This window comes from Acinonyx jubatus, chromosome B1 (assembly GCF_027475565.1).
Source record: "Acinonyx jubatus isolate Ajub_Pintada_27869175 chromosome B1, VMU_Ajub_asm_v1.0, whole genome shotgun sequence".
Classification (NCBI taxonomy): domain Eukaryota; kingdom Metazoa; phylum Chordata; class Mammalia; order Carnivora; family Felidae; genus Acinonyx; species Acinonyx jubatus.
Window position 1 is genome coordinate 124,105,654 of NC_069382.1, and position 20,444 is coordinate 124,126,097.

The following is a 20,444-nucleotide window of genomic DNA, read 5'->3' on the forward strand; positions in this document are numbered from 1 at the left end:
TAACTTTTTTAAGATTTCGTTTTTTGTTGTTTTGTTTTTTCCATTTCATTTATTTTTATTCTTTGTTTCTAGTTTTTTATTTAAATTCTTGTTAGTTAACATATAGCATAACATTCGTTTCAGAAGCAAAATTTAGTGATTCATCACTTACGTATAACACCCAATGCTCATCACATCAAGTGCCCTTCTTAATACCCATCACTCATTTAGCCCATCCCCCTACCCACCTCCCCTCCAGCAACCTTCAGTTTTTTCTCTATAGTTAAGAGTCTCCGGGAGCCTGGGTGGCTCAGTACATTAAGCGCCTGACTCTTGCTTCAGCTCAGGTCAGTTCTCACAGTTCTCATGGTTCTGAGTTTGAGCCCTACATCAGGCTCTGTGCTAACAGCAGGGAGGCTGCTTGGGATTCTCTATCTCTCCCTCTCTTTCTGCCCCTCCCCAACTTGCGAGGTCTCTGTCTCTCTCAAAATAAATAAATAAACTTAAAAAAAAAAAAGGAGTCTCTTTTATGGTTTGCCTCCCTCTCTTTAAAGATTTTACTATTTTTAAGTAATCGCTACACCTGACATGGGGCTTGAATTTACAATCCCAAGAACAAGAGTCACATGCTCCACCAACTGAGCCAGCCAGGTACCCCATGATAAGGTAACTTTTATTATTATTAGAGAACTTTCACAAAGTTCTTACTATGAGCCAGGTACATTACATGTATTACTTTATTTAATTCAACAGCGCTATGATGTAAATATTTTACATCCATTTGACAGTTGAAGAACCTGGGTACAATATATATCTGTTAATTTCAAATATATATATTTGAACAAATATATATATCTGTTATTCAAATATATCTATATTTGAACAAATATATATATCTGTTAATTTCAGAGCTAGGATTCACATGCACACACTAAGAGCTTGCACTTAGTAACTACACTAAACAGCATGTTAAACACTGTTCACTAAAATTATAATCTTAAAATGTTATGTTAGGAGAAAATATGAACCCTACAAAAAAAAATCACTGTAAAAAACAGTCAATAAAAAATACAATGCTAGTATATTAGCTTTGGTAATAAAATATTCATAGATGTTTGACCATTCATTACTATATGATCGTAATTGCCTAAAGTGTTCTTTAAGGCTAAAAATTAATTATTATTAGGTTACTTTATTTAATTTTTTTAATGTTTATTTATTTTGGAGAGATAGACAAAGACAGAGCATGAGTGGGGGAGGGGCAGAGAAAGAGGGAGACAGAGAATCTGAAGCAGGCTCCAGGCTCTGAGCTGTCAGCACAGAGCCTGATGTTGGACTCGAACTTGTGAACTGCGAGATCATGACCCGAGCAGAAGTTGGATGCCCAGACGACTGAGTCACCCAGGCGCCCCAGGTTACTTAAATGTTAAGATAATATCATCAAGAAAACTGTATGTAAAATTTTATACTAGTGCATTCTTTTATCATATTTAATGTACTACGGATAATTCATAAGTTGGTTGTAAAGCATGATTTTGTAAATATAACCCAAAACTCACAGGAAAGCTCATTCTTGTCTTGAATTTATAAAAAACTAATCTAAGTATGAAGTATGAAGTTACATCATTTACGAAGGCACTGTCATTTATTACTGCAGACTTACATTTATATGATAGCGATGACACTCTCAGTTTATCCATTACCAATGTGTCTACTAAATTATCAACGGGCAACTGCTCTTATTAGATGTTAACCCTACCCAAGTAACCTCTCTGAAAGATTCAGAAATGAAAAACATTAAATCTTATAAACTCCCTCGACTTAAGATAATTAAAGGTCACAAAATGTAACTTTTGACCTTGGGTGCTTCAACCAACCAACAGCTAAAGCATTCTTTTTAAAAATAGATACATTTTAAAACCTTTTTCAGCTCAACATATGGGACCTAGAATAAACATCCTAACACTCACTTTATCTCTGAGGCATACTCTAACAAAAGTGTTAATCAACATAATTTGTAAACAACTCTTCAGTGTGTATGCAACATTTCTTTATTAAAATAGAAGAGGTCATAACATCACAAGGAAATGAAAACAGAAGCCATCTGGGCAACAAGCTGCTTCTTACAGTGATAAAAAAATTAAAAGAACACAAAAGAGAAAAAATGTAATCAGTGAGTAAATAACAATGAAAAAATAATAATGTATATGCTGTAACAATAAATAACTTTTCAAAACAAACATATTGAGTATTTTACTTCAGAAGAGTCACTTTGGCAGGGTGTACAGTTATTCCTTTTTTTTTTTTTTTTTTTTTTTTTTACCAAAACCAATTTATAAAACACACCAATTTGGGGTGCCTGGGTGGCTCTGTCAGTTAAGCACATTGGGCTCTGTGCTGACAGCTCAGAGCCTGGAGCCTGCTTTGGATTCTGTGTCTCACTCTCTCTCTCTGTCCCCACACTCACACGCACGTGTGCTCGCTCTCTCGCTCTCTCAAAAATAAATAAAAATATTTTTAAATAAATGAATAAAACATATCACTTTGTAGATATGGTAAGGTCACAATAGTTAGTAACCCACTCTCTCTAGCTCAGCTCTAATCCAAAGGAATCAGGATCCTCTAAAATCCCCAAGAGTGGTCCTATGATTGCTTCCAATGTTATCCTCCTCAAGCACCCTGAACCTCCTCGTCTCTCATTCTGACACTAGATGCACCTCATCTCACTCCACTTTCCTTCTTGCTCACTGCACTGTGGCCACACTAGCCTCTTTTTTATCCCCTGAACACACCAAGCTCTTTCCTGTCTCAAGGTTTTTGCACTTCCCATTCTCTGTCCGCAATACTGTCCTCCTGGCTCTTCCCGTGACTGGCTTCTCATTCTTAAGTCAATGTCACCTCCTCAGTCAGAAGGACCTTTCTTGACCCCCAATTTAAAGTAAAACCCTTGGGGCACCTGGGTGGCTCAGTCAGTTAAGTGTCTGACTTCAGCTCAGGTCATGATCTCATGGTTGGTGAATTCTAGCCCTCCATCAGACTCGCTGCGGTCAGCACAGAGCCCACTTTGAATCCTCTGTCCCCCTGTCTCTCTGCCCACCCCCACTCTCAAAATAAACATTTAAAAATAAAGTAAAACCCTTACCACCCCAGACACTCAACCTTTTTCCCCAATTATTCCCTAGCATATCACCTTATTAATTTACATTGCTTATTTATATATTTTGAATTACCAGTCCCATTTACTAGAATATGAGGTCCACAACACAAAGGACTTCGTTTTGCTTATCACTGTATTTTCAGTATCTAGGCCAGTTGAGCACAGGGCAGATGCTCAATAATGATAACGAAAAAACAACTCCAAGTCCAGATGTTGGTATGGCAAATTCTGCCTGCCACTGCCTCTTCTTGTGTCTCCTCCATGGATTCTACAGATCCTCCTCTAGAAGTTCCCTGCTATCCTAACACGGGTTACATGGTCAACACACATTATTGTGTTCTCTTCCTGATCTGATTACATGTAAGTCCTCTCCTATGCCTAAGCTCCTTCACATATTTCATATCACGTTCTGTGTGCCTTTATGTTAGAAAATAGAGAACCACCCTCTGTACCCAAAGCCTAGTACACAGTAAGAATCAATAAATAGGTGATGAATCACTCCTTGCCATCTCTGGACTCTGGCACAAATCACTCAGGAGAGAGGCAGTGCTAGAAGATGATACCAAGAGGATATACCCTGCTATACCATGAATTTACCCATCTCTCATAAAAGATAACAAAAATAACAAAAATCTCCAGAGACTATGCTTGAATACACTCAATTATCTGTTTCCTAAATTCCTTGCCATGAGGTTCCTTGATCTTTCACACAAGCAGCACACACCCATACACACACCCCTGCCCTCTTCGGCTCTGCTAACCTCCACGTATGTCCAGACAAGCCTCAATTTACACACGTACAAAGCATAAGCCAGTTTTAGTTTTCTTTCTCTTTCTCTTTTGTTTAAAATTTTCAAACAGTACAAAAGCATACAGAGAAAACACTGATGGTTCCATTAAGCCCACTGCTCAGAGCAGCTTCTAAACCCCACACTATCCAGTCATACAAAAATAAGCTTCCTGACTTAATAATGATACTTTTGCATTGGTCTTAATAGATCAGTTCTGAGAGTCACACATAAGGAGACATTTAAAAACTTCTAAAAGCATGTGCCCAAGGGTGTGAAGACAGAGGCAAAGTGCCATGAGAGAAACATTTGAAGAAATGGCTTCCTACAGAATATCCACAAGACTCCAAGGGAAATACAACTCGGTCACTATTTGAAAGGCTGTTATCCTTTGTTGTGCATAGCACTAAAGGAGAGAAGCAGAATCATCGGGTCAAAGTTACAGAAAACAAATTCTGACTGGCACAGAGAAAGACTGTACCTTGGGAGGCAGGGGGTTATCACATGATGTAACCTCTGGGACATTTCCTAGAAAGTCAAAGCCTAACTAGAACTAAAAACAAGGAACACCAGGGGCGCCTGGGTGGCTCAGTCGGGTAAGCGTCCGACTTCGGCTCAGGTCATGATCTCGCGGTCCGTGAGTTCGAGCCCCGCGTCGGGCTCTGGGCTGATGGCTCAGAGCCTGGAGCCTGCTTCCGATTCTGTGTCTCCCTCTCTCTGCCCCTCCCCCGTTCATGCTCTGTCTCTCTGTCTCAAAAATAAATAAAAAACGTTAAAAAAACAAACAAACAAAAAAACAAGGAACACCAAAATGCTTCATCAGTTAATTCTATCAATTATGTACATTAACAGACAAATATATAGGAAACTTGATTGAGATTGCAACCCGGCTTCCCATCTGTCCTCTATTATCATTATGATCATCAGTCAACAGCTAATGAACACAAATTGGGAATTCCAGCATGATCTTGAGTAAATAAGACTCACAGTGTAAGGGGTTTTTTTCCTGGTAAGAGAGTTTACAATTTAACAAAGTATATGACCTATTTATATGTACTTACACTATACTGCTGTGAAACCTAATATGAAGACCAAAAGTCTGTAGTATTCTCTGGTTCATGGGATTAAAAAAACTGTAACTAGTTCTTTTTGACATGTTACCACTTTGATTTAGCAATGAGGTATAAAATAAAACCAAGTATAGTCAAAAATTGCTAAAAAAGTCTTTGGTAAATTTAACATTATTAACTTTGACAGTATTAAAATATTATAATTAGTATGTCAACTTAAATCCTCTAACTCTTTGTCACAAAGATACTTAAACATTGTAAACAGGGGTGCCTGGGTAGCTCATTCGGTTGAGTATTCAACTCTTGATTTCCGCTCAGGTCATGATCTCACAGTTCATGAGATCAAGCCCCATGCGTCTGGCTCCACGTGGACCCCACGTGGGATTCTCTCTCTCCCTCTCTCTTTGCCCCTCCCCTGCTCAGGGCATTGTGCTCTCTCTCTCTCTCAAAATAAATAGAAAAGCTTCAAAAAAAAAAACTAATAAAACATTGTAAACAGAACTAAACTCTGATTGTCATTTATTTACAAAAATAATTTGACCTATGGTGATTGAACTCTGAAAACTGAGAAAAGACTGATGGTTGAAGAAAAGTCGATCTACCACGTTGTTTAGTCAAGGACAGTTCCAATGTAACTTAGCCTCAGCCTTTTTGCTGAAATGACCTAACAAAAGGTCTACAGTAAAAATGTTTTCTAAAAAAGCAATACCATACATGGTTCCCAAATATTAGTGTACAAAATGGAACGCAAAAGGTAGATGAGAAATATCCAGACAGCATGTAAGAATCCTTAAACATCCTGAATTCAAAGTCTAGGGCCTGAAATCTACATTTGTAAAATTTCTTAGATTGGCTTTGATAATCAGTTTGGAAAGCAGTCATTTTTTTTTTAATAATCTCAGTTATTCCCATTTATACAAATCTTTGATTCTCCAGCATGTATTGTCTCTTTAAGAAATACACACATGGGAGAGAGAAGGAGAAGAAGGAGGAGGAGGAGGCGGAGGCGGAGGCGGAGGAGGAGGAGAAGGAGAAGAAGAAGAAGAAGAAGAAGAAGAAGAAGAAGAAGAAGAAGAAGAAACAACACATTCACGAACTTGGCCGTCAGTAGTTAAAACTGTCATCTATTCCCAGAAAAGAGAGAACCTGGTTAAAAAAAGCATTATTACTACTCCGTTTGATTTCAAATCCTAAGCCTAATCAATTACCATCTGTGTAACCCTGGGCATGTTATTTAACTTCTTCCTCCCTCAGTTTCTTCATCTATAAATCAGAGATTTAAAATCATACTTCCTCAGTGGGTCATTATGAGGATTAAATACTGGAACATGAGGAAAACACTTACAGCAGGGCCTAGACAATAACACGGGCTCAATAAATGTCAGCATATTTACATTGCTATTGTTATTACTATTTAATATAGAAAAGAAAGGAGACCCAAGCAAGTTGGAGTAGTCAAAAATTTGGAAGAGCACCTGGTATATGAATGTGCCTTGAAAGATAGGTAGAACTTTAGAGGTAAGAAGAAAACAAAGGTAGTAAGCACAAAACATTAAGAGACCAAAAAAATTAAGGTTAAAAATGGGCATTTTGGACCATAAACTCAGCTGTATTAAGTGGGCCCATTTATATGCAGCCTGAATGCCAGGCAGAGGAATATAGCAATAACTCAACAGATAACAGGAAGCTCTTAACAGTTTTTATTTTTATTTATTTTTTTTAAATCTTTATTTATTTTTTTTGAAAGAGACACAGAGTGTGAACAGGGGAGAAGCAGAGAGAGAGGGAACACAGAATCCAAAGCAGGCCCCAAGCCCTGAGCTATCAGCACAGAGCCCGACGCAGGGCTCGAACTCACGAACCATAAGATAATAACCTGAGCCGAAGTCAGATGCTCAACCGACTGAGCCACCCAGGTGCCCCTGTTAACAGTTTTTAAATAGGACAATAATGCATTGAATGCAGGATTTCAGAATTCCTGGTTGGGCAACTTGCCAGTCTGAATATGAAGAACCAAACTACAAGAGCATAAACCACTGATGAAGTTTGGAAACATGTGTCTACTAAAATATTGAATATCACTCTGAGAATTGGATACCAATAACTAGAATCTTCCAGAATGGACAGTTACATACAAAAAGAAATGCCTACTATAAAAAGACCAGAAGAATTATTTGTAGAATATTTATAAGTTAAGTAGCATAGAGATACTTCAAGAGAATGTTCAAAATCATGACAATGACATGCATAATAATGCTTTTATCTTTGTATAAACTTCTTTCTCTAGAACATCTCTAAGGGTTCCAATTTAAGGGATAAAGCATTTGTTTTCTAAAGGACATTTGTCCTCCACTACCTTTTCCCAAGAAGAAAAATACCTTCAGAACATACCCACAACCACCTCCAGCCAACATTATACAATCTTACTAAATTTTTTTTAATTTTGCCACCTATAAAAATTAAAATCTCAGAAATCATTTGTGAAATCCTGAGCTAATAACTGGGATCCTCAACAGAACCAAATCACAACACTTAAGTCCCTGACAGAACTAATGGTAAATGGCATTCAGTTGTTAATGTCATTAAAATAAAATTTTAGTAAATCAAAATTTACCCAAGACAATCATCAAGAAGAACAATGGCCACTGTTAAATCAATTTTTGGATTCTGGAAAAAAATGTTTAACAAGTCATAGAATTCAAATAACCAATGGTACAAATTCTTATCTAGTTCCAAATTCTTCTCATCATATATTTTTCAAAGATTTTATTTTTAAGTACTCTCTGTGCCCAACGTGGGACTTGAACCTACGACCCTGAGATGAAGAGTTGCACGCTCCACCGACTGAGCCAGCCAGGTGGCCCTCTTCTCATCATATTTAAAAATGTATAGCAACACACTAAAGGGAAATTCCACATCCCTCCTTTAACCACATAAAATACAAACATCCCTGGCATCCTTACTCTTTTTTGTCACCAAGGTTACCAACACACACAGTCTGCTGTTTAAACCAAGGTAAAATGAAGAAATCTATTGTTAGTATGCCTTCACAATGCCTGACTCACTATGCTATGGAACACTTAACACTTCAGTTAAGCTCTACTGGCCAATAAAGGTTGATAATGAAAACACAGTGAGTCTGCTAGGGGTGAATTTTACTGTGTCTGAGGGCCATACTGAACAGCTCATAATGGCCAGTCTCCTTGTTACATCATTTAAAGGGAGCTAGAGAAGAGCAGGATTTGAAATCCCACAATATATCAGGCTCCAGGAGAAACTCTAGAAGTAACAACCTTGAATCTATTAAATGTGATCTGCTTAAACTTTCCAGAAAGTCTACGGCAGGGCAATATGCCAAAAACCGTTCAAGAAAAAACAAGCAAAATATTTCACCATGTAATTGGAAGTAATATGTTAACGAGAGGAAATCCATTTGGAAATAGGAAATAAATTTTTTAAAAAACAGGAAATAAATGATAAAGGTAACTATTAATCAAAACTGCATGACAAAACTCAGACTATCACCCCTAGAAATTAATGGTATCATTTACAGAAGAGCAGCACATTTTTTATTTCATATGTTCATGCAAAATGGGAAATAATGAACCACTTAAAAACAAAATCCTCAGTAGAATACTTGTGATTAAGTCCTATAAAAAAGAGAAAAGTGGAAATAGGCCCATCTGATTAGAAAAGATCAAAGGCTGTTGAAACATGGGCTAGCGAAAGTATGAGGAAACCAGCATTCTCATATTGTGGGCAGGAGTGCCTCCATAGAGATATTTGGCACTATCAATCAAAATCATTAATATACATAGCCCTTTGACTCAGCAATTCCATTTCTAGGAATTTATCTGATAGATACGTTCACATATATGCAAAGTATATAAATGCAAAAATTACACTGCAGTGTCAGTAAAACACAAGAAACAACTTGTCAATAGGAAACAGTTAAATAAATCATGACCAATCCAAACAATGCAGCTTTATATAAAAAGAATAAAGATATATTTATTAATTTGGGGTTGAGTGGAAAAAAATGCCAAAAAATATATAGTTTTTAAGGATACAATTTGTGTTGAAAAGGAGGGTGGAAAGGATATATATGTATATACATGCATCTATATAGATCATTTCTGAAAGTATACACAAGAAAATGTTAGCACTGGTTGCTTCCAGAAGAGGAAATGAATGGCGGGAAAAATGAGACTCCCCTTTACATGCTATTGTATCTTTGGAACTTCAAACCCTATGAATATATTACCTAAAAAGAAGCATAAATTAACCAAATTTTAAAGGCAGGAAGGGGTGAAGGGTTAAGAAGATTGCCTGAGTACCAAATGTTACCCAGTAAATAAGTGCTCCACTGTGGCCTTTTTTAAATTGTCTCTTTTCTCCACCTTATGTGGCTCTTTTCCATTTCCTCCTGTTAACTTTCCCAGTCCATTTTGCTCTTTCATGTAGGCCTATCATGGACATGGGCTGTAACTATCTAGTTCTGCTGGGAGTACTAAACGCCAAAGAGGTTGATAGACTTTGTTCCATTAATCATCACATAAAATGGGCAACATCAACAGCTGTCAAAGAAATGCTTACTTACACAAGGGTAGATAACACCACTCATGTAAAACAAGAAAAAAATGAGGTGGGGAAAGATAGTGAAGTGAATATATGGTTTCATTAATATTATAAAAATTCTTCCAAAACTAACTTTTCCTTTAATGTTTATTTATTTTTGAGAGAGGGAGACAGTGAGTTGGGGGGAGGGGCAAAGAGAGACACAAACAGAGGATCCGAAGCTGGCTCCCAGCTGAGAGCAGAGAAACCAATGCAGGGCTCTCAAACTCAAAGAACTGTGAGACATGATATGAGCTGAATTCAGATGCTTAACTGAGTCACCCAGGAGCCCTCCAAACCGAACTTTAAACACTCATTCAATACTGTCCGCTTTGTATATTCATAAATAGTTTATTACCAAAAAAAAAAAGAAAAATCTTCATTAAAACAGAGTACCTGTGCTAGAAAAGTTACTTTCCCACTTTTGTAATTTAACAACCAAACCTGCATTCCCAACAGGGCTACTGAGTGGCTGTGCACATAGAATACCTAAGTTAAGAGTCACCAAGGTCACTACATTAACTGTTTCAATTTTTTCTCTTTTCATTTCCTTATGTCATTTATTTACAAATGCATACAAAAATTGATATTTCACATGCTAGGATCTCGTTCTGTCATGTTTTATATTATATAGTATTATACAGCCAATACTTCTATATCTCAGAAATTTAAATAAAGGCTTAGAGTCTCACCTACTAAAACTGAACGTAATTATCCCTTACAAGACACCAAAGAAACAACCCCTTTTTTGTCCAGAGCGATGTCTGCTTCTAGATTACCTAACTGATACCAGAGTTTTTCCTCCATGCAGTTGTAACTGGGGGCCACGAGTCTCATGGTATATGAGAATCTGGGTAAGAACTACTGCAGAAAGGATATTTTGGATGAAGACAACCAGTTAACTATGAATTCACACTGCAACCTGACCAACAACTATCATAAAGAAACATTGTTTGCCTTGAAAGTTCTCAAAAATAACTGAAAATAAGTCCACAGTCTTCAATATTCTCAGTTTAAGTAGATATTATATCTGATCGATGAGTAGGTGAACAAGTTATCTACAAATCTCCTTTACTTAGGTTTAGCGTTCTTACTTCGTCTACTCTCTACAATATTGTTTCCTCCATCAGACACAGATAGCCTACAGACCAGTAAAATTTCTCTTACTTTAACAAAGAACCTTCCAAAATGCCTAACATTCATTAAAACTAAAAAAATCAAGCTCCACTTTTCTAAAACTACTTATTTACAACAAAAGATAGTGATAAGATTTTTCATTTCTTTACAAATAATAACCCAGAAAAACATCTTCAGAATTATCTGGAGATTCTTTACCCTTGTCACGACAATGACAGAAAATTACCACACAGAAAAAATAGGTCTCTGTGCCTCACACATAAGGTAATTAATACTTTTAAAGCAGAAGGTGACCATACATGTGAAATATACATTATGCAGTTATACATACTAAATCATTAACTTTCCAACTTGGCATAACGACAGGGTAGTTGGAAGGGAATGTAAAAGAAAATACCCAACAGCTTAAAATTAACAATGGGCCCATTTATTCAAGGTAGGATGGTTCTCCCATTTCAGCCTGAGAGGACTGAAAGTCTCTTTCTGTCCCCCTCTAGGAGGGAAACTCTGCAGCTGGTCTGTCTGGAGAATCACTCAACTATATTCACAGCTTTGCTCAGGGTCAAGCAATGGCCAAGAAAAGTCTTCGTCTTCACTTTGCACTGAAAACCAACACAGAGAAATGTTGACTTTGAGATGTTCAAATTTCATCCTTCAAGGATCATTTCAATTAATTTCTCCTGTAGGAAGGTGACCCCACAAATACAAAAGATCCACACCTACTGAAACTGAGAAACACTTATCTGTATCTTCGTAACTATCAATTATCCTTTTGTGAAGGTCTTATGACCATGTCTAGTACTGTACTTATTTCTTTTCTCCCCAACCACTGTAATGCCCAACACTTTGCATCTTCTTAAAAGGCTTCCAGGAACTGCTGAATGGATGAATTCTTAGCAAAATATTTCACAGCTTTTTTTTCTGTTCTGTCTTATACTCCCAAGCAGAGGTCCACACTCCAGAAAATAGTAAATTTCCTCTGCTTTTCAAATCCAACTAAAATCGTATCTGAGCTGGTAACAACTAATCTTCCCCTAACTCTTGAGAATCAAAATCATTATTATTATCTGTATTAAATTATCTGACCTCGTTCTTACCTGCTAATGAAACAATGTAGATGTGTTTATGGAGAACTGGGAGATCATCTTCAGGAAATCCAAATACTGACACTTAAGGAAAAAACTCTACCATCATAAATCAGAAAGCAACACACAGCAGAGTACTGCAACTTCAGGATGCCATACTTAAAATATATCATCCTTCCTGTAATTCCATCATGACGAACATCAATTTGCCAAGATACGGCCTTGAATTGTGCAAGAAGTCTCCTATTTCTTCTTATAAAATATACTGGCAAAGACCAATAACCCACACCGCTACAATGAAACCCGTCCCCACATTCCGTGGCTTGAAGGCAATTTCATAAATACAGGGTCATAAAAAGTCCTGTAGCCAGCACTCCATTTTAAAAATAGGAAACTGAAGACAATGACATATGATTATACAGTTACAGCAATCTGAAGATCTTTTTAAAAGTCTGCAGGAATTACCAATCTTGTCTTAGAAAACCACCTACTAAAAAAGAATGCAAAAATCATACAATATGGATAATGGGCAAATTTGTGTGAAATGTTAAAATTATATAATGTGCACACTTTAATACACAAAGTCATATTCAGCATATTCATATGCTAGTAACAACAAAATCTCAAAACAGAATGTTGAAGTCCCAGCCAATGGCCTATTTGTCACAAATACATCTGCTGTCACAGAGCCCCAATGTTATAGGGGACCATAAACAGCCTTGTGGAGTTCAACATAGCCAACACCTAACCAGAGGAAAACTGTCTACTTTTGAACTCTAAACATAAACATGCAGGTTCCTAGCTAAGCACACACTTGTGATTTTTTTTTCTTTTCAAATTCTAATAAACTCTAAGTAAAACATATATACATAACTCCTACATTACCCACAATTATGGGGGATTTGATATTTCAAGACTCTAACAATTTTTTCTTTTAATTTTATGATATTATTGTAGAAAGTAACAACTGAAAGAGTACTACGTGCCAGACCTTGCTAAGAATTTCATATATACTATTAAAATAAGAGAATCATTAAATTATATGTTTCAAGGCATGCTTTCAAGTTTTAATTACTTCTTGATACTATTCATTAAACAACCCAGTGACCACAGAAATATATCCCAATAATTTGACATAATTAAAACAGAATACAACCAGAGAACTAAGTAAGATGAGGTATAACATTACTAATCTCACTACAATATAAATTAGTTATTAGGCACACATCTTTATTAGGCAGTACTACTAGGCAAGTTTAAACTGAACCACACAAGGGGTTAAAAATAACTACAATGAAGGCCAACAGCCTAGCAGCACAGTTGAGCCAAAATTCCCTTCCCTCCTCCCCTCCCCTTCCCATCCTCTCCAGTCCAGAATGAATTGCATGCCCCACTGCACAAGGCCCAAAAAGGTCACAGGAGATGGCAGAGACTTTTGTAAGAGAACAGAAATAACTCAGCAGCTTTGTTACCGTGGTCTCTTTTAATCAGTATGTTCAAAATCCTTTAATTAGCACTCTGTCTACACAAGGAAAGCATTTCTTCTGTGCCAGAGGAGGGCACATATGTATGTACACAGTGTTCTGTTGTATCAGCATCACAACATGGAGCTAGGCCTCAAATTGTCTGCCAGGGAACCGAAGCACAGAAAATTCTTTTAAAGGCATGATACTATAAAATATACACATTCCATTTGCATTTCTATTACCAAACAACAAAATGATGATTTAGTCTGTTTCATTAGGTGTCAATTTGTTTCTGGACTCTTTTCCCAACAAAAACACATGCATTTGAAACTAAACAGTAACTTTCATTAGTCTGATATCTATAAAGCAGGATATTCAAATTTAATATAAATAATGTTAACAGAACATAAAAACAAGACAATATTCAAATATCATTCCTCTCCTCAAAGGAGATCTTCAATAAGAGAAAAAAAACTTGCTTTGCTCAAACAGGAATAAATAACAAGACACATTTTCATATGGATGCTTTCCATTTAAAATTTCATCCAACCATAAAATCTTAAAACTTAGAGACTGGATTACATATATGTATTTCCTTGTAAACTCTGATTAACTGGAATCAAGACAGAAATTGGTGGTAAATTAAACTGTTTAAAAAAAAAGAAAGTTAACTGTTTAAAAAAATTCACAGCCAAGAAACAAGGAAAACTCCATTAGTAATCTGTATACTCTAGAGAGGTTTTTAAGTGTTGCAAACTTATTGTTAACTTTTCAACATCAACTTGTACATATATATATTGTTGGAAGCAATATGTGTGTGTATATATATATATTTATACATATATACATCTATAATTAAAACAATAAATTCCTAAATGTTAGAGAAACAATCTGATTAAAGAAACCATCTATTAGGGGCGCCTAATTAGGGGTGGCTCAGTCGGTTAAGTGCCTGACTCTAGATTTCAGTTCAGGTCATGATCTCAAGGTTCGTGAGTTCCGGCCCTGTGTCGGGCTCCACACTTGGTGTATGTTGCTTGGCATTCTTTCTCTCCCTCTGTCTCTCTGCCCCTCCTCAGCTCTCTCTCTCTCTCAAAGTAAATAAATAAACTTAAAAAAAAAAAGAAGGGATGCCTGGATGGCTCAGTTGGTTAAGCATCCAACTTTGGCTCAGGTCATGATCTCATGGCTCATGAGTTCCAGCTCCATGTCAGGTACTGTGCTGACAGCTCACAGCCTGGGGCCTGCTTCGGATTCTGTGTCTTCCTTGCTCTCTGTCCCTCCCCACTTGTGCTCTGTCTCTCTCTCTCAAAAATAAACATGAAAGAAAGAAAGAAAGAAAGAAAGAAAGAAAGAAAGAAAGAAAGAAAGAAAGAAAGAAAGAAAGAAAGAAAGAAAGAACAATCTATAGATAAAATTTATTACTAGGGAAGTCGCATAGCATAACTGCTTGAAAGCCAGCTCTTCCACACCATCCATGTAAGTTCATAGCACAGTTTTGTACAACGGTAATAATACCACTACCTTGCAGGTTTACATGAGAATTAAATGAGATGATGCACGTAAAGCACCTGGCAAAAATCCAGGTTTGCTAGCAAGGCTGCTGGGGGGGGGGGGGGGCAGTGGTTCGGGGGAGTAAGTATTTTCATGCATTGCACAAAATTGTAAATTGGCACAACAATCAAAATTATATACGTGTGTATATACACACACACATATATGTATATATATAGTTAACCCTTGAATAACATGGGGACTGGGGCACTGATTTTCCCCATGCAGTCGAAAATCCATGTAAAACTTGTGACTCCCCCAAAACTTCACTATACTAATAGCCAACTGTTCACTGAAAGCCTTACCAATAACATGAAGTCAATTAACATGTTGTATGTTATGTATACTGTATTCTTACAACACAGTAAACTAAAGAAGAAAATATTACAAAAATCATAGGGAAGACAAAATATATTTACTAGATGGTATATATATTTATTTTTTCAAAATTCCCATGTAAGTGGACCCACACGGTTCAAATCTGTGTTGTTCAAGGGTCAACTGTGTGTATATGCATATACATAAAAAATTATGTATATATGGTATCCACTATAGCACTGTATATAACAGCAATACTGGAAATCATATAAATGCCTTTCAATAAGGACTGGTCATATAAATGCTACTTCTCTACAAGAGAATTCTATATAGATGTTTAAAAAAAAAAAAACTAGGGAAAATTCTCCATGGTAAATTAGAAAAAAGACACGTAACAGCATGTATACTATACTATCATATAAGTAAACGGGGAGTGGATATTCATATTTATTTGACTATGAAAAAAAAGCCCTCTGGAATGCTGTAGAAGTAATTAATACCAATAATTATCCACTGGTGATAAAAGTCAAACAGTGCCTGACACACAGTCAGGCCTCAAAAAACATCATCATCATCATCATCATCATCAAAATATATCCTCAAATTGGATACACAGAATATATTCAAACTAAATTCATAATGAAGCAACCAAATCTCAATTATGTACAAGGTGACTATCTAAATAGGAGATCCAAGCCCTTCAATTCCTCTTCAAAGGTAAGTAGCTTTTGGCACTTTTACTGTTGGCTATCATCTTCACCAGAAAGTGAGCTGAGGAAATAACACCAAAAACAGTCATTTTATTCGGTACTGATCAACAGTTTTTAATTAGCTTTTGGAACTAAAAGAGACCATGAAAATCCCATAGTGCAACCTTCTAATATTACATATGAGGAAACGAAGGTCCAGAGAATTCTCCAAATTAGTGACAGTTCAAAGATTTGAAGTCTGCCCCCTAGTTAAATGCTTTCCATTATCCTTATTAATAGATGGAGGAAACTGAAAATAAGCTTAAGTGAAACTGAAAATAAGCTTAAGTGAAATCAATTATCCTTGCTAAATTCCCTCCCCACCGCATCCTTGATTATACATAACTAAGTTTGAGAAGATCAAATCCCGTAAGCAATTGTGATGAGTACAGGTTATCCAGAGAACTCAACAACTCAGCCCTGAGGTTTCCAGGACTAAGCACCGAATGAACATCTGTAATAAAATCTGTGAAGTTTGCTTACATTAGAGATTGTCAGAGGCATGTTGAAATCCTTGCCACCTTGCAGCCGGAAACCCCAAGGAGCTGGGCCAACCAAGGACACACTGTAGTTGCTCATGGCTCTAACAGCTCAAAGTTCAATCCCAGAAAATGAAAGAAACTGTGAAAGAAAATTAGGTGGTTAACAAAAAAGATTATTTGAAGCCCTATTACATATTTAAGTGTACTTAATATAAACTCAACTAAATTATGTTCAGTATTTTGTCTTGGGGGGGATGAGAAGCTGTGAAGCATAAGTCTATATTAAGTTCCTTTCCTAAGGAAAGGAATCTATGAGCTAACATACAATTTCCAAACTGATGCCAATTTCCATAGTCTAAAAATTCCGTATCAGGATACACCTCTAGACGTGATCAGTTCTACAAACTGCTATAGTACAATTTGTGGCTTCTCGCATACAAACTTTAACTGAAAGTATTTTACAACACATCATTATATATAGGAGAAAGAACAAGAATTTATTTCAGGTTTAATTCAAAATGATTTTCCGCTTCCCTCTACCTCATACATTCTTTTGCCTGCAGTTGGCAAAAGTCCTTAAATTCTAAGCTACTTTCACATATGAAAAGTACTGGAAATCTGTAGACTCTCATTCATGCCTTCCACACACAACATTCTTTAAAATAAGTTGTTTTTTAATGCACAAAACTCTTCTCTCCAATCATAAACTACAACTTGCATTGCCTCTTACAGGCACATAGTGTTTCTCACGCTTAGAGTAATATTTACTTTTCTTTTAGACAGGCAATGATAGGTAATACTCCAGCACAATGATATTTCGGTGAGAAATGTTTTTTGTTTCATACACACCGTATTAGGCAAAGGAGAGAGTGAGCATTAAGCACACAGTGAATAAGACTGACTAAATGAGGGGGAATATAGGTTAATCTTAATGCATGAAAGGGAAGTAGAGCTTCAGAAAAGAAGCAGCACTTCGTGCAGTCTTGTTTTGCTGTAAGTGTGCTTATAAGGACTCGAATGGTTGTACTTTTATATGATAAAAAAAAGTGTGACCTCGAGTTTGGTATTGGTTGTTATGATGGTCATATGTGGGTGGGAGAAACTGGGAGGAATGGACATTTTCTAAAATGTAATCTAGGAAACCTATTACTTCCCTCTTTAAAAATATTAAAAATGTAACAAATGTAGAATTTAAAATTTTAAAACCACATTTTAAAAAAAGCTGTTTAAGACACACTTCCTTGGAAAAATCTGTGCTGTTTGATTTAATCACCACTTTATATTACCTGTCTAAATAATTTTCCATTTTTTTAACCCATTCAACACTGTGATTAATATTAATATTGGCAGATGTAGGTATTTAAACCATTGGGTATATTAAAAGCAAACAGATTACATCTTCTTATAATGGGAAAATGAGGGAAAACTTTCAAGTTAAGCCCGGTTCTTAAAAAAAAAAAAAATCAAACCACTGAAAATCTGCACTGTATCTACCTCATAAATGAAATGACCTTTTCCACTAGCATGGTAGTACACATTCAACACTGATGCAATAAACACAGAGCACTAAAAAGACCCAACAGTCATGCCAGAAGTCAAACTGTTAGATACACATGAACAACAAATAGAAAGATAATAAAGCGTCACGCATAGTTTAATCGCTTTCCGGCTATTATAAAAGATTTTCATAGAACTCGTAGAGAAAGACCGTTTTGACACTGGTATATGATACAAATCAGAAGTATGAGAAGCCAACTGGTATTTCAAAGGCAGCCTGCCCCCTCCTTTTTTAATCTTTAACTTGTATCAAGAGAAGAATGGGAAAGTTAGGTACAATTTCCTCTGGCCCCATTGTTCCCTACAAGAAAATGTATGTACATACAACGTATGTATGTTATATATCAAACTATGTGCACGCAACTTCCCTTTACTTGGCAGTTCCCTTCCTGACTTCTCCCATTTATTAAAATTTCTAGCACTGGCCCCACTATACAACTAGTGTCATTTGATTTCTGGTATTCTCCCTCTGTTAGCTTCATTTGCCTTAACCGTTCCGATCCCTAAGCAATGGTAGTATTATTATTGGCCTTTTCCAAGGTCTCCTGCATCTGGTTACTAGTGCCCAAACTCTTACTAAAATACTTAGCAGGCAACAAATAATGAGCAGTCTATTCTGCTTTCAAACACGATGAAAATGTTGGAACTTCTGTATAGTTTGGGATTTTCTTTTAGGGAAAGTCTAAACAATACCCTCGCCCTAGTACTTGGGAAGGAAGCTTCGTATTTCCCACACTTCTATCCCGGCTTCTCCGGTAAGTGGGAAGGAGGAAAGGAGAATTCAGAATGACAACAAGAAAGGTCTGAAATTAAAGAACAGTATATCCTGAGATTCTCTTTTTCCCCAAATCGAGACGTAAGGGGGGTAGAGCCTGCGAACTAAAGCCACAGGCACTGGCCGAAAGCAGACAAGACAGTTTTCCAGCAGAGGTTCACGCCTAGTCCTGTTTGCCAAATAAGGCTCCCGAGCGGGCTGTTTCCGTGGTAGGCAGGTCCGACGTCCTCACGGTCAGGAAGGCGGACTCGGGATAGGATCTGGCGATCACACCCTAGACCTGCCCTGCCCGACGCAGCCACGAATATTCTCCTGGCTCTGCCCTGTCCAAACGCCCTTCCTTTTTCCACTTATTGTCAAATGCACTGAAGTCACAGTCTTACGAAAGCCCCACAAGTATGATAAATCTGGCGATTATGATAGATTTAAAAAAAAAAAACAGCTTTATTTCTGGTCGCGCGGATGTTTCCCCAACAGGTTACACAACTGTAAATATCGGCGGGGGGAAATAAACACTTCTCAGTAGCGCGAAAGCAAACCAAAAATAACACGCTTTTCCCGCGTAGTGCAGCTCCCTACACCCCAAAGAGGTGCACGCAGGGCTGTATCCACACGCCGAGGTAGGTGTCCGGTGACTCCCGGCAAGCTGCCTGGCCGGCGGGTCGCTGCAGGGGTGCCCGGGAGCCCTACGTCCCCGCCTCAGCCGCGCTCGCCCCGGCCGGCCCCGGCTCCGGGAACTTGCAGGGCTCGTCCTCTGGCGTCGCGCCCACTCCCGCGCCGCCCTTTCCCCAGCGCTCCTCTTCCCACGCGGCTCTCTCAACTCCGCCGCCCCAGAAAGCACCTGAGGAGCAGAATCGGGCAGGGCGCGCCCCCTCCTCCTCAGCTGAGCTTCCCTCCACGCACAGGGCGCAGAACCAGCGCCTCTCCCAGCCCGCACCGCGGGATATCACAGCCGCACATCCCCGCCCAGCAGCCGCTCACCTCGAGTCCGGCGTGGCGCTGCCTCCGCTTCAGACGAGCGCTGACAAGTGACTCCGGGTGCGTGCGCCGTCCCCACCGCCCGCGGGAACTTCCGCCTCCTCGCGCTCCCGGCCCCGCCCCCAGGCTGGGACACGCCCCCGACGGGCCGGGCAGCCCAGCGCGGGCGGAGTGGTGTGCGAAAGAGTCAGGCGTGCGGGCTTGCAGAGGCGAGCTGAAGCCAGCGCAGGGAGACAATTGAGTTACCGAGTTTCGGTGGGAGTAGTCAGGGGATTTCGAGCAGTACCTGGCAAAGGTATGCTCCGCGTGTCTGTTTTGTAATGGGATGTATTGCTCTCTCCAGAAACTTTGAATTGGCAAGCAGTTGTTCTGGCTAAAAATAGAAGGGAGCTTTGGATAAATCCCTAGCTATGCAAGTTCAGCGGCTACTGCCTGATTTTTTGAGAGAGCTTTATGTGCCCTAAGAAGTGCAGCCCCTGAAGTTTGCATGTCAGGAAGGTAAAAATTGGTAATCCTGATATGTAGAAGTTAAATTCCGTGATCGTACCAGAAGAGACATTGATAGAAAGAAACGGCCAAAAGCGTTTCAACCACTCTATCCTCATTATTTCCTGTGTCCAAATCAATAGCCCACTTGGCAGTTTCAGTAAAGTTGCTGGATTTAGACCACCACGGAATTTATTAATAAGCAAACGTAAATAATGTTCAGTGAACATATGGAAAGTAACATGT

General features: G+C 38.1%; 1 protein-coding gene across 16 annotated transcripts in view; it reads right to left on the bottom strand.

Annotated features, from left to right (window-relative positions):
• PDLIM5 (PDZ and LIM domain 5) overlaps window positions 1-19,872 on the bottom strand; it is a 221,504-nt gene extending 201,632 nt beyond the window's left edge. For 15 of the 16 annotated variants that reach the window (XM_053217127.1, XM_027060960.2, XM_053217126.1 and 12 more), the window contains exons 1-2: window positions 19,716-19,872; window positions 16,404-16,541 (exon numbers count right to left, since the gene is read on the bottom strand). In XM_053217127.1, coding sequence (XP_053073102.1) covers window positions 16,404-16,499 — 96 coding nt within the window. In that variant the 5' untranslated portion in view covers window positions 16,500-16,541; window positions 19,716-19,872. The other variant, XM_053217119.1, reaches the window with a different exon arrangement.
• Window positions 19,873-20,444: the final 572 nt, after the last annotated feature.